This window comes from Sceloporus occidentalis, unplaced genomic scaffold (assembly GCF_023333645.1).
Source record: "Sceloporus occidentalis isolate IW3139 unplaced genomic scaffold, rSceOcc1.0.p SCAF_52, whole genome shotgun sequence".
Classification (NCBI taxonomy): Eukaryota; Metazoa; Chordata; class Lepidosauria; order Squamata; family Phrynosomatidae; genus Sceloporus; species Sceloporus occidentalis.
The window spans coordinates 288,348-300,574 of record NW_028317032.1 but is presented as its reverse complement, the minus strand read 5'-3'; the positions used below and the strand labels follow the sequence as shown (position 1 = coordinate 300,574).

The window sequence follows — 12,227 nt, the reverse complement described above, 5'->3', positions numbered from 1 at the left end:
GCTTGCTCTGGCACCAAAAAAAAAAATATATAGCTAAATGTAATAAAGATTAAAATGCTGACCCTCTAAAATCATTTCCGTTTGTAAAAGTCTAAAGCACTTGCTCGGTAAAAGGCACTGCGACCATGGCTGTAGTGACGATGGATTGCATAGACAGCTAGCAGAGAATCATGCAGTCGGCCAGGAGAAGGTGTCTCAGGGGACGAGACATGCACACCAGAGCGGGTTCCGGATCTTCAGTTCTAGTGCATATTGGAACAAGAGTTCAGTCAAGTAGTGGGGTTTGTTTTTTAGCTAGAAGAGCTGGAGGTCAAAGCGCACCCAGACTTCTCCCGTCGGCACTTCGTGTAGCAATAAACGTTTGGTGGTTGGGCCCTTGCTGTCTTGTTCCTTCCTGATTTTGGCTACTGGGATTTCTGTGCGACCCAAGAAGTCTGTAAGAAAAACAACAGATGCAATAAAAAACAAAACAAACAAAACGAAGGACAAGGTATGAGAATTTCTCAAGATATAGCCTTTGCGATCTAACCACAATTATAATAATAGGTCTAAACAGGGTGTAATAAGGTCCGTGGCTGTAGCTTCTGACTGATAGGGAATCCCTAGGACTGGTTGGACATCATGAGACGTTTCACCCACAGTTTCTCCGCCGCCATGGACAGTTAACGCAAGATATGCAACCCATGACCACCTTGTGGATCTTGACACGTTACTTTCATATCACTTGGACACCAGGTCCACCTGGCAACTTCTACGTTCCATAATTCACTTCTCCTAATTCCAACCTGGAAGAGTCTAGTTTTAGTTCTAGTTCTTCACGGACAGAAGCTCATATAAATGCACTGAACAGATGGTCATACGTGACATGTTTCTTGTCCCCTCCATAGACCGGCTATTTATGTGTAATTTATGGAGACTTAAGCCTTAACATAAAAGTTGCTACTTATTGCTTTTAGGAAAACCTGATTGTGATTTCGCCGCGCAGTCGATTCTGTCCAAGGCTTTAATGTTTAAAGAGAGCCAACCTGGGAGGACTTACCATCCGGCGAAAACTGGTCTCTGTCGAATACTGTGATGCAAAGCACATCTTGGTGGATGTCCTTGAGGAAGAATTGGCAAGTGAAGTTCCACTTGGGGTTCAATGTGTCTGTCAGCGTCCGGGTGGTGTAGCTCTGAGAGCCCATGCTCACTTCACAGTATGGGTTACTCTTTCCTACAGAGGAATAAAATATATCTCTGATGGGTGACGCCGTGCGATGGATCGGTCGCAAGGTCTGCACAGGACATGGGAAGGGGCAATGTTTATTTATTATAATGTCCATTTGGAGCCCCAATGTATAGAGCATTCTATTTCTTAAAGACACACCTTATCATGCTTGCTTTCTAATTACAGTGCTAGACAGGGGAGGGCTAAAAAGGGCAAGTAAAACCAAACGTCCCCCATCTGCCCATTGATGCCCTGCCGGTAACTAACATACGCACTAGCACACATATTTACACACACTCTTACACTGACACACACATACCTACTCATGCTACACATACTAACACAAACACCTACACACATTTATACATACACACTCATGCTACACACACTAACACATGCTACAAACGTGGCCACCTGGATCTTGAATATTAAATTATCTGTAAACTTCCAACAGAAATATATGCATTTATTTTTTTAATTGTATTTATTGTATTGTTTTTCCATTTGTACAAATCCTCTTACCATTGGGTTTACACGCTTTTAGCTCTGCAGCCTCATTCACTTGAACCATGAGCCTCCCAATCCCGGATGACTTCTGAGATCGTGCTTTGGGCGAATCGGTAAAAAACAAAAAGAAAAAAAAGTAAAAAAAGTTAGCATGCAGTTTCAGAATTTTGATCATAACGTTAAAGATGATGTTTTAAAGATATAGAAGAAATTTCCCAGATTTGGTTATTATTAAATCTCATGAGACTACGTAACCACAGCAACCATATTCCACTACAAGGGAACGGTCCTTTAACGGGGAGAAATAATCACCCAATGAGACAAATATTTAGATGATGTCCCCCAGTTTATCCTTTCTCACATGTGACTTCTATATTTAATAATAGTGCGAATGGTAGGAAAGTCCCATACTGCTTCCTAGGCACCAATATGTATTTAACCCTTTATAAGCAGGTTTAATTACCTTGGTAGGCCCGCTCTCTCTTCTTCTTCTCTGTGTCCAGATATTGCTCAGAGGCAGCTTTTATCTTCTGGACCCAAGCCGTTCTGACAAAAAGATGGAGGAAAGCTCACATAGGTACTATATATATATATATATATGCACTATATATTGGTGTTTTAAAATGAGTAGAAGATTCAGGGGATATCCCGGATATAAAGTAACCGAAAACAACAACAACCCACGAGCCGTTCACCAAAGGCAAGAAAGCAACAAAAAGGAAATCCTTTATATGAAGTCGGGGGCTCCAGCAGAACATTCCCTGATGATTTCTTCACAATTAGCATGATGCATGGGAACGATTCTTTATAGGCGTACGACCCACTTTTAAACGGAGATAATCAGGTTTACCTCTCATTGATGTTGTCTGTCCTGAGCGTGTAGACCCTGTCAATGTGGGAAATGTGGAAGACGGGCTCATCGCTAGAGGGGTCACTATGCAGTTTCACGAGAACTTCATTGAGGAAGATTGGCTGAGAAGAGAAATAGAAGCCTTAAAATAAGGTACGATGGGGTCATCGAGTCCCACCACTCCAAAAACCACTAATGTGAGTGTTGTAGGGCTTTACACTTGGTTTTATTATTATCCTTGTAAGGTGAGATATTGGTCTCCTGCGGCACCCTTGCTAGAACCTCGGTGGGTTCTCCATTCTTTTTTGTGCTCCTCACCGTTTTGTACATCTTGAACTGGCAAGTGGTTTTGGGACTGAAGAGCTTGTCGGATCCCGAAGACACAAACTGTTTGACCATGTAGGTCAGGAGCAGAAAGTCGTTGAAGAGGAAGCCGTAGAGCTCCTTGTTGCTCTTCGTCTTGTACACTTTCCCGCTGTGCAGAAGTTTCCGAGGACCCAGGCAGTTGGTCAGGGAGTTGAAAATGATCTGCTGCTTGAAGTAAGGTGAACAGGTCTATGAGTGGAGGTCTCAAATGTGCAGAGATGAGGCTCTGGTATCATAGCGGGTAGTAAATTTGTGTCTTTTACATTTACTATTATATACAATTTGATAGTAAAGGTAAAATGTTATTTTAAGCAAAGGCAAGGTTTTATGAAACGTTTTTAGTACATTTTTTTTAACCTAGGATCAGCGTAATTAAAGTGGAACTCACACCATTTTTTTTTTATTATTACTAGTATCAGATTTAACATATGTTTTAAAAAAAAATTTGCTGTTTTTTTTTTTTTTAAATTCTAGTTTCTGTATATTAGATTTTCAGGCAGCTGTAAATTAGTCATTTGTAACACTATGGAGGAAAGGACTTCATTAGCGTTGCCATAAAGCATCAGCTCAGTGTGGTGTTTGAGCCGGGAAAGTCACCCAAAATATCACATGACTGACAGCAATGGCTATATACAGCGCTAGAGGGTTATATTACTGTATACAGCGCTAGAGGGTTATATTACTGTATACAGCGCTGGGGTTATATTACTGTATACAGCGCTGGGGTTATATTACTGTATACAGCGCTGGGGATTATATTACTGTATACAGCGCTGGGGTTATATTACTGTATACAGCGCTAGAGGGTTATTACTGTATACGGCGCTGGGGGTTATATTACTGTATACAGCGCTAGAGGGTTATTACTGTATACGGCGCTGGGGGTTATATTACTGTATACAGCGCTAGAGGGTTATTACTGTATACGGCGCTGGGGGTTATATTACTGTATACAGCGCTGGGGGGATATATTACTGTATACAGCGCCGGGGTTATATTACTGTATACAGCGCCGGGGTTATATTACTGTATACAGCGCTGGGGGGTTATATTACTGTATACAGAGCTGGGAGGTTATATTACTGTATACAGCGCCGGGGTTATAGTACTGTATACAGCGCTGGGGGGTTATATTACTGTATACAGAGCTGGGGGGTTATATTACTGTATACAGCGCTGGGGGTTATATTACTGTATACGGCGCTGGGGGTTATATTACTGTATACAGCGCTGGGGGGTTATATTACTGTATACAGCACTGGGGGTTATATTACTGTATACAGCACTGGGGGTTATATTACTGTATACAGCACTGGGGGTTATATTACTGTATACTGGTAGAATTGAGTGACTGCCTGCTGGTTGGTGGGGATGATGGGAGTCTAAGTCTGCGGCTGCCCAGGCCTAGAGCGCGCGTCTGGGGTAGTTTTCTCACCTCAGCGAGGCCCTCACATTGCACGTGTGTTTGTATCCACTCCAGCCTCTCCGAGTTCTCCTTTTCCCTCACACCCTCATTGACCTGCGAGCACAGCTCCTCGGCCCTCTCCAGGGCAAATCGCAGGTTACTGTAGTCGGGGTGTGTTTCGGGGGTATTTTCCAGGATCTGTTGGTAATGGGGTGAGAGTGAGAGCGGTCAGCAACACACAGCTACCCGTAATGGCCAACTACCCCACCTAACCTAAGCACTGCCAAAAAACGGATTGTTCTGAGGAAATCGAGGTACTTCGGCAAATCATTAATGGCCGATTTTCCACTACAAAGGTCTAGAGTTCTACCATCAGCCATAGGAAAGGAGAACGCAAATTTGGTAAAGATGAACCCTTTATTGGCTGATATGCCTGAAGAAGAGACCTAGATAGTCTCGAAAGCTTGCAATCTATTAAATGCAACTACATACATACTGCCTTGCTTAGTATACAGAAAGTCTATAAAGTGAATTCTAGCTATGGGTACATACAGGAGTTTCTAAAAACATAGAATGTGACGGCAGTTTCCTGCTGTAAAGACTCAGACCTTTGGTCTCATCAGTATAGCTTTATGACTATCCCCATTACATCTCTCTCTCTTCTCTCCCCAAGCAGTACATGTTGAGATCCCTTCGTATTCCCTGATTATTTGGTGGTCTCTCGAACTGTCCCCGATACTCTCGGTGAGGTCTGACCAGCGGCAGATATTCCACGCAGCTTCTTGTTCCTCGTACAAAGAGCTACTCTGGTAACGAAAGACGCATCGCTGGTGCAGAACAAGACGAGGCCGCGGCTCCTGACGCTCGTAAGTCACCCCGGTTCGCGTTTTAGGCTACTCACATTTTTAATGATCAGCGGGTAGCGCGTTATACGCTGCATGGGCTTGAGCAGAAAGCTGGACAGGGGCATCCCCTTACAGCGCACGTCCGTGGCTAGTCTCTGGAAATAATCACACACAAAGGTTTAAAGTACAGATCCGGACCAGACACAACTACCCGACTCATCATTACGGAGGCTACTCTTTAATTACTTAGTTACTGCGAGCTTTTCAAGAACATGCCACTTTATGATTTCTATTAATTTGTGTTCCTCTGTTTTATGGACATCTGTTGAGTCAAGGATGTCTGGAATATACTTGTATTAAAGTTGGCGTTGATAAATCATGCCCTAGAAGTATATTGAGATGGCGCAAGTAGTAGAAGACAGCAGCCGACTACACGGCCCACCTTTAGAAAGTCTTTAAATTCCGGATCGCCGTCCGTCCTGGACTGCAGGAGGCTCGCGCCATTGAGCTGGCAGCTGCAGAAGCGGATGTAGGCCTGCATGTGGGACAGTTCTGTAGCAAGGATGTCCCCAATCATCTGAACCGGCATCTTCTCTCCGCCGGTTTTCTTGCGCACCCGCAAAGCTCTAGGGTCAAAGAAAAAAGCCGTGATTCCGGCGCATGGGGAGAAATGCTAGGAAGGATCCATCCCTTGATGAAGGCTTATCCGGCCAAAACGTTGGGGGATCTCACCCTGCGTGTCTGCCTCTGCCGTCCTGCTACTATGTGTACTGCATTTGCTATGTTATTTTGTGTATTTTATGTATTTTGCACTTTGATGCAGAAAAGAAGAACTGTAATGGTAGATATGGATCTCAGGCAAACAAGGGAGAATGTGTGTGTGATCTCCTGGGGTGTTTGTGTAATTCCTGGACAGAAGCCACTGTAAAGGTTTACACTTTTGGTATGTAAAGAAATGTGTGATTTCATACAAAATACTGAGTCATCATAGCGTAAAACGCATGTTTCACCCCAAAACTTTATACTCACTTCAGTAACTTTGTGTTGGACATTATCAGCTCCTTCCAGTTGACGAAAATCAGGCCCATCTCTGACTCGTTCAAGGATCCAGAATCAGCCATCGGTTTCTGGAAAACCTGTGTCAAACATACAATACACAAGAGTAATTTTCCCCTGATACTACGGGAAGATCCAACAGATTATAGAGGTAATAAACCCCCCACCAAATAAAAAAAAATATATAAAAAAAATTTACAGTATCAACTAATTCACTGAAAGAGGGTAAAGCATGAATAAATCATCTTAGAAAATTAAGAAAAAAAAAATCTGACCAAGATTTGAGCGATGGCCCTTAATAATAATAATAATAATAATAATAATAAAATATTATTAAAAATCTGGTTAAAGGCAACATTGTTCCTACATAAGGGGGATTTATACAAAAATAAGGGGCAACTGACTTAAGTCGAGTTTAAAATCCTGAACTTTTAATTTATTTTGAAAATGCTCTGCCTTTTATTTATATTAAGTCGTTGGGAAGATAAGAAGAGACTTCAACATCTTCCCTTTGCGCTTTGAAACGGAAAAAACGATGGGGTCTATAAGGACATTCGATGGCAGGAAAGGGTAACAATAAATTAGAAGGCAGAAAGGTTTCTGATGACGAGGGTTAAGCACAAGAAGATACGTTATTTAAAATATATAATAATAGAAAGTAAGAAAAGCGTATGTGTAATTCCAATAATAATAAATGATTAATAATTAACATATTTTATATTAAAATTATCAAATGATTTCTCTGCACCTAATGTGTAAAAAGGAAGGAGTGGAAGCCAAGACGTGTGTTTTAGACCAAGGCTGGGAACAGAACAACCTTCACAAGGATAGACGTAGGAATTGTATTTCATCATAAAGTTCCAGACAAGGGAATTCACCTCTACAACAAGCTGGAGATCATCCATATATCGCTCTTCGGTCTGAATTAGCTCGTGGATATAGCCTTGCCGCTTCCGCTCCATCGGATGCATGGTGTCCAGTGTCTGCAGGTCGGCACACCCTGCGGGACATTAGAATTGGTCATTAGAAACCAGGAAAAGGAGCCATGTATCTAATGTCAAATCACAATTGTTTTGCTCTAAAATATCACAATATTACGTGGGTTTGGGTTTGCAGGTAAAAAAAAAATAAAAAAATAAAAAATGCCATCACCCCCATTACAACTAAACAAAAATTCCTGTTAAAGCTCCTCTGACTCTTACCTTCCCATACTCGACCACGGTAGAAGTTGGAGCTGTCCTCCCCTCCGTGGTCCGATGATCCTTGGAATCAGTGGCAGGAAAGTACCCCCATTCCAATCAATGGAAGCACTTTCAGCGCTCAAAGAGCCAAGTCATTGTGATACTGCTCTGTTTTTACAATACAAAGCGTTCGGAGATGTACAGAATTATCACATTGTTCTACTTCTACACCGTTCCAGTAGAGAATTCTAATACTGTTCAATTTTAGAATGCACAGTGCTCCAGGAAAAAGATAGTTCTGATACTGTCCTATTAAAAAAAACAAGCCACGGTATTCAACAGTCATAGAATTCTGATAACTGTTCTTAGAAAGCGCAGTGCTCCAGGAGTCAGGGAACTCTAATACCGTTTCATTTTAGAATGCACAGTGCTCCGAGAGTCACAGAATTTTAAATTCTATTTAAGGAAGAATAGTCTTGCAGCAGTCATCCAATTTGGATACCGTTCCATTCGATAACGCAGAGTGTTCCAAGACTCAGGAATTTTCGATAGCATTATACAATTTGAAAAGTCAGAGAATTCTGATATACTTTAATGTGGAGTGTTCAAGAAGTCACGGAATTCGAATGCTGTTCTATTTTAGAATGTGGAGTCTTCCAACAGTCAAATATTTCTATAGTATTACAATATGGAATGTACAGAGTTCTGTAAAATTCTTATACTGTTCTGTTTTAGAATGCACAGTGTTTCAAGAACCAGGGAATCTTTATAGGATTATAATATGGAATGTACAGAGCTCTGTAAGTCAGATCATTCTTATACCGAGTCATGCTCGGAATGCTCATACTATTTTATTTTAGAATGCAATTCTTTTTTAGGGTATAGTGTTTCTGGAGCCATCATTTTTACACTGTTCTGTTTTAGAATGTAGGGTGTTGCAAGAGTGATATGAATAGAATTCCAGTTCTGTTCCTTTTCTTCTTTTCTAGAATGTATCGTGTTCCAAGAGTCATAGAATTCTGATTCTGTTCTTTTTTAGAGTGCTGTTTGCTGAGCCATGGCTGGAGCTGACGGACGTTAAGTCTCAACGTAAGACAAGACCAAGAACCGATTCAGGTTTTAAAGCAGGAAAAACAGGCAGACTAGATGGGCCGAGCGGGTCTGATCTGCTGTCAATTGTTTGGTTTTTATGTAAATACTATTAAAAAGCCATTACACCTTGGAATTGTAAAAGTGGGCATTTGAATAGAGAAAGTGTTTGCTTTGATGTCTGCACATTTATACAGAGCTGTTAATCACATTTTGGGCTGACAGGGTTGTGCGATTAATACAAATGATAACAAAATAACGAGAACAGAACGACAAGTACCGTCGATGGAGTATTGAAGAGAGAGAATACACATCCCATAAATCATTATCATCAACTCTGCTTTCTGGTCAATCCAGTTTGTGTCTAATAGACATTCCTACACAAGGTGACGGGAAGTCCATTAGTCAGAAGCTAATCAAGGGACTGGCACATCCGAGTGCTCATTAGGAACCGAGGGCAATTAATGGACCTCTATACCGAAAGGAAATATGTATGACGCGCAGCGTAATATATACTGGGAATAAAAGGGCTGCTCATCTTCTCACCCTTCTGTCGGTGGTCTTTGCAAACGTCCCATTTTCTTGGACTGCTGGTGGTAATGTGCATTTGAAAAAGGAGTGGAGTCAATTTGAAATTGTCCCCCATTGTAACAGCGCTACTGAATCTGCTGCGGCTATAGAAAAGAGCGGGTGCTTCCATGATGTCATGATTCTGATTAAAATTAACATGAGGACATTACTACATGCTTACCATTTCCCCAGGTGTCCACACCAGGTCTCTGGTGCATGTGTGACCTCATGTATGATCTCACACACTCTAAGTGGACATAGGGCATGATGTCACACCTTACTACAGTAAGGATGGGTAAGACCATACATGAGGTCACACACACACACTCCAAAGGCCTGCTGAGAACCCTTCGGAAATTGGTAAGCATGTAATAATGTCTAAATAATAATAATTTCAATCAGATCCATTGTCTGCTAGTATTGATTATGTCTTCAAGTTAAGATAGCCGGCTGTTAATCTACCATGGAACCGATTCCTGATTGAGAGATACCATAGAGCTGTATAGGACCTTATGTATAGGACCTTATGTATAGGACCTTATGTATAGGACCTTATGTATAGGACCTTATGGAGGCTGACCTTAATGGGTCTTAATGGGTTTTCTTATGGAAGACCTTGAGCTCCCCGAGCTGCAGGAAGAGGAAACGCACTTTATGCTAATAATAGCTGAGAAAATTATGTTCCCTCCAAATATGTTTATTTAAGAAGAAAAACACATAAAATATAACTTTTATTGAGCCATTAAAATCGGGGGTAACAACCCCCCCCAAAACACAGAAGCATTGATACAGAAATCATAGTTAACCTTCAATGCAACATACAAGACTATCCAATGAACTACTTGCCATCTCTGCCTAAGTTTTAACCTCACGTGTGCCACAACGCAGTGGTTCCACCCCTCTAATTTCCATTGAAGGTTATTATTTGTATAGCAATGCTCCACTTTGGGTTTTTTTGGGGTGTTTTTCGTACTCAATAATGGCTCACTAAAAGTTCTATTTAATTTGCTATAGTGACCTTTGTTGATCCAATTCCAACTCCTAGACATATTGGGAGTGAGGCCTTTTCTGTTTACTTTTAAGTTTATTTAGGAAGGAGAAATATTACCCCCCTCCCCAAAAAAATACCTAAAAACTAAAGTCAGAATTTAGACCAGACATCAGCTAGCAACCCAGACGCTATAGACAGTGTGATTTTATATAAAAAAAATGTTTTTAGGGCAGAGTTTGAAAAGTGATGTTGTAGTCATAGCAACCAAAGGAATGACTGGTGACTGGACCATTATATTGGTAATTATACCATTAATATCTCCTTTCAATAACTCTCAACATATCCAATGACTGAGGTGGAGTAGGAGACAGAGGTAAGGTGTGTGAGGGAGCGAGGCAAGGGGTGAAGGAAAGAGAGAAACAAAGGGAGAGGAGGAGCGAGAATTCAATACGGACAGTTTTGGGGATATTAAAATAATAATTGCAAAAACAATAAAAAACACAAAAAACTTTGAAACTGTATCTTTTTAAGACAAGATCCAATATCAAATGTAAAAGTCTTAAAGCGAAGGGATGTTTTTGACTCAATATTAGTCATGTGCTCTCCAGTAACATATTGAAAGCAACGTGGCCTTAATTACAGTAATTAAGATTTTTACGACAATGGTGTCATCATACAGTAGCACATGTCACGGGAACATGATCTTTAAAAATTAGGCTTTAAATTAATTTAAGAAAAAAAAGTAAAAACAATATAATATATATATATATATTGCTTACATCATAGTTACGTCATGCTGGATTGGAACCTTAGCCAACAGAAAAGTGCCTTTACTGACGTCATTTTCAAGACTCTTAGTTACTTAGTTAGATAAATCTCAAAGATGCTGTCCAACCCACCGTCACCCACTTTTGGAACTACAGGAAACACTAAACCTCATTCCTGACACCACTGATTTGTTACTCATGGCTTTTACTGGGAAAATTTCATTGTCATGTGACACAAAAGCATGTACTGATAGGAACTGAAAAAGCTTCTTAAATGTTTTCGGTTTTGCCATTATGACTGTAAACCTTCAAAGAAAAGAACTTGTATGCCCAGCACACTCCACAGATGCGGGGCATAATAATGCATACTGCTGAAAGAGGCCTATGCCGTCAGGGAACATCACGTCCATGAAAGGGTTACATGGTCTGCAACAAGGCATAGGTAGCTGGTATGCGTCAAAGTAACATGAATGGCAGGACCCAAGGTTTCCCAGCAGAACATTGCCCAAAGCATCACACTGCCTCCGATGGCTTGCCTTCTTCCCATAGTGCATCCCGGTGATGCGTGTTCTCCATCGACGCACCCGACCATCCACGTGATGTAAAAGAAAACGTGATCCATCAGACCAGCCACCTTCTTCCATCGTTCCGTGCTCCAGTTCTTCTGCTGACGTGCTAATTGTAGGTGTTTTCGGCAGTGGACAGGGGTCAGCGTGGGCACCCTGACTGGTCTGCGGCTACGCGGCCCCCATACGCAACAAACTGCGATGCTCTGCGTGTTCTGACTCCTTTCTATCAGAACCGACATTAATGTTTTGCGCTACGGGATCTCGTCTGTTGGATTTAACCCCATGGGCAGCCTTTACCCCCACCATGTGCATCAATGAGCCTTGGCCGACCACGACCCTATGGCCGGTTCACTGCTTTTCCTTCCTTGGACCACTTTTGATAGGTACCACAGTTTAGGAGATGCTCTGACCCAGTCGTCCATCCATCACAATTTGGCTCTCGTCAAAGTCGCTCAGATCCTTACGCCGACCATTTTTCCTGCCTCTAATATCAACTTTGAGGACAAAATCTTCACTCAGGGGCCATGATAACAAGATTATCAGTGCTATTCCCCTCTCCTGTCAGTGCTCGGAATGTTATGGCTGATCAGTATATATATTATCAATAAATAATAATAATAAAAAGCACATAATATAACAAGCATTCACAATCATCATCAGTGCATCTAGAAAATACTCCTAAGCTCCCATGCATTGCTTTAGCACTTATGCTGCGTTGGGTGCTATATATTAATATACCAGCTCACAATGCATTTTCATTAATGGGTTTAAAGGACAACCGGTTGTCCTTAAATGGGTAGATAACCCTTTACATATACACACCG

General features: G+C 41.4%; 1 protein-coding gene across 1 annotated transcript in view; it reads right to left on the bottom strand.

Annotated features, from left to right (window-relative positions):
• Window positions 1–294: 294 nt before the first annotated feature.
• Window positions 295–12,227, bottom strand: part of LOC149288306 (intersectin-2-like) — a 49,918-nt gene continuing 37,985 nt past the window's right edge. The window contains exons 29-39 of the mRNA XM_089491859.1: window positions 7,115–7,236; window positions 6,210–6,316; window positions 5,623–5,806; window positions 5,237–5,335; window positions 4,366–4,533; window positions 2,883–3,095; window positions 2,565–2,686; window positions 2,178–2,260; window positions 1,730–1,813; window positions 1,040–1,213; window positions 295–434 (exon numbers count right to left, since the gene is read on the bottom strand). Coding sequence (XP_089347985.1) covers window positions 295–434; window positions 1,040–1,213; window positions 1,730–1,813; window positions 2,178–2,260; window positions 2,565–2,686; window positions 2,883–3,095; window positions 4,366–4,533; window positions 5,237–5,335; window positions 5,623–5,806; window positions 6,210–6,316; window positions 7,115–7,236 — 1,496 coding nt within the window. The remainder of the gene's footprint in view (window positions 435–1,039; window positions 1,214–1,729; window positions 1,814–2,177; window positions 2,261–2,564; window positions 2,687–2,882; window positions 3,096–4,365; window positions 4,534–5,236; window positions 5,336–5,622; window positions 5,807–6,209; window positions 6,317–7,114; window positions 7,237–12,227) is intronic.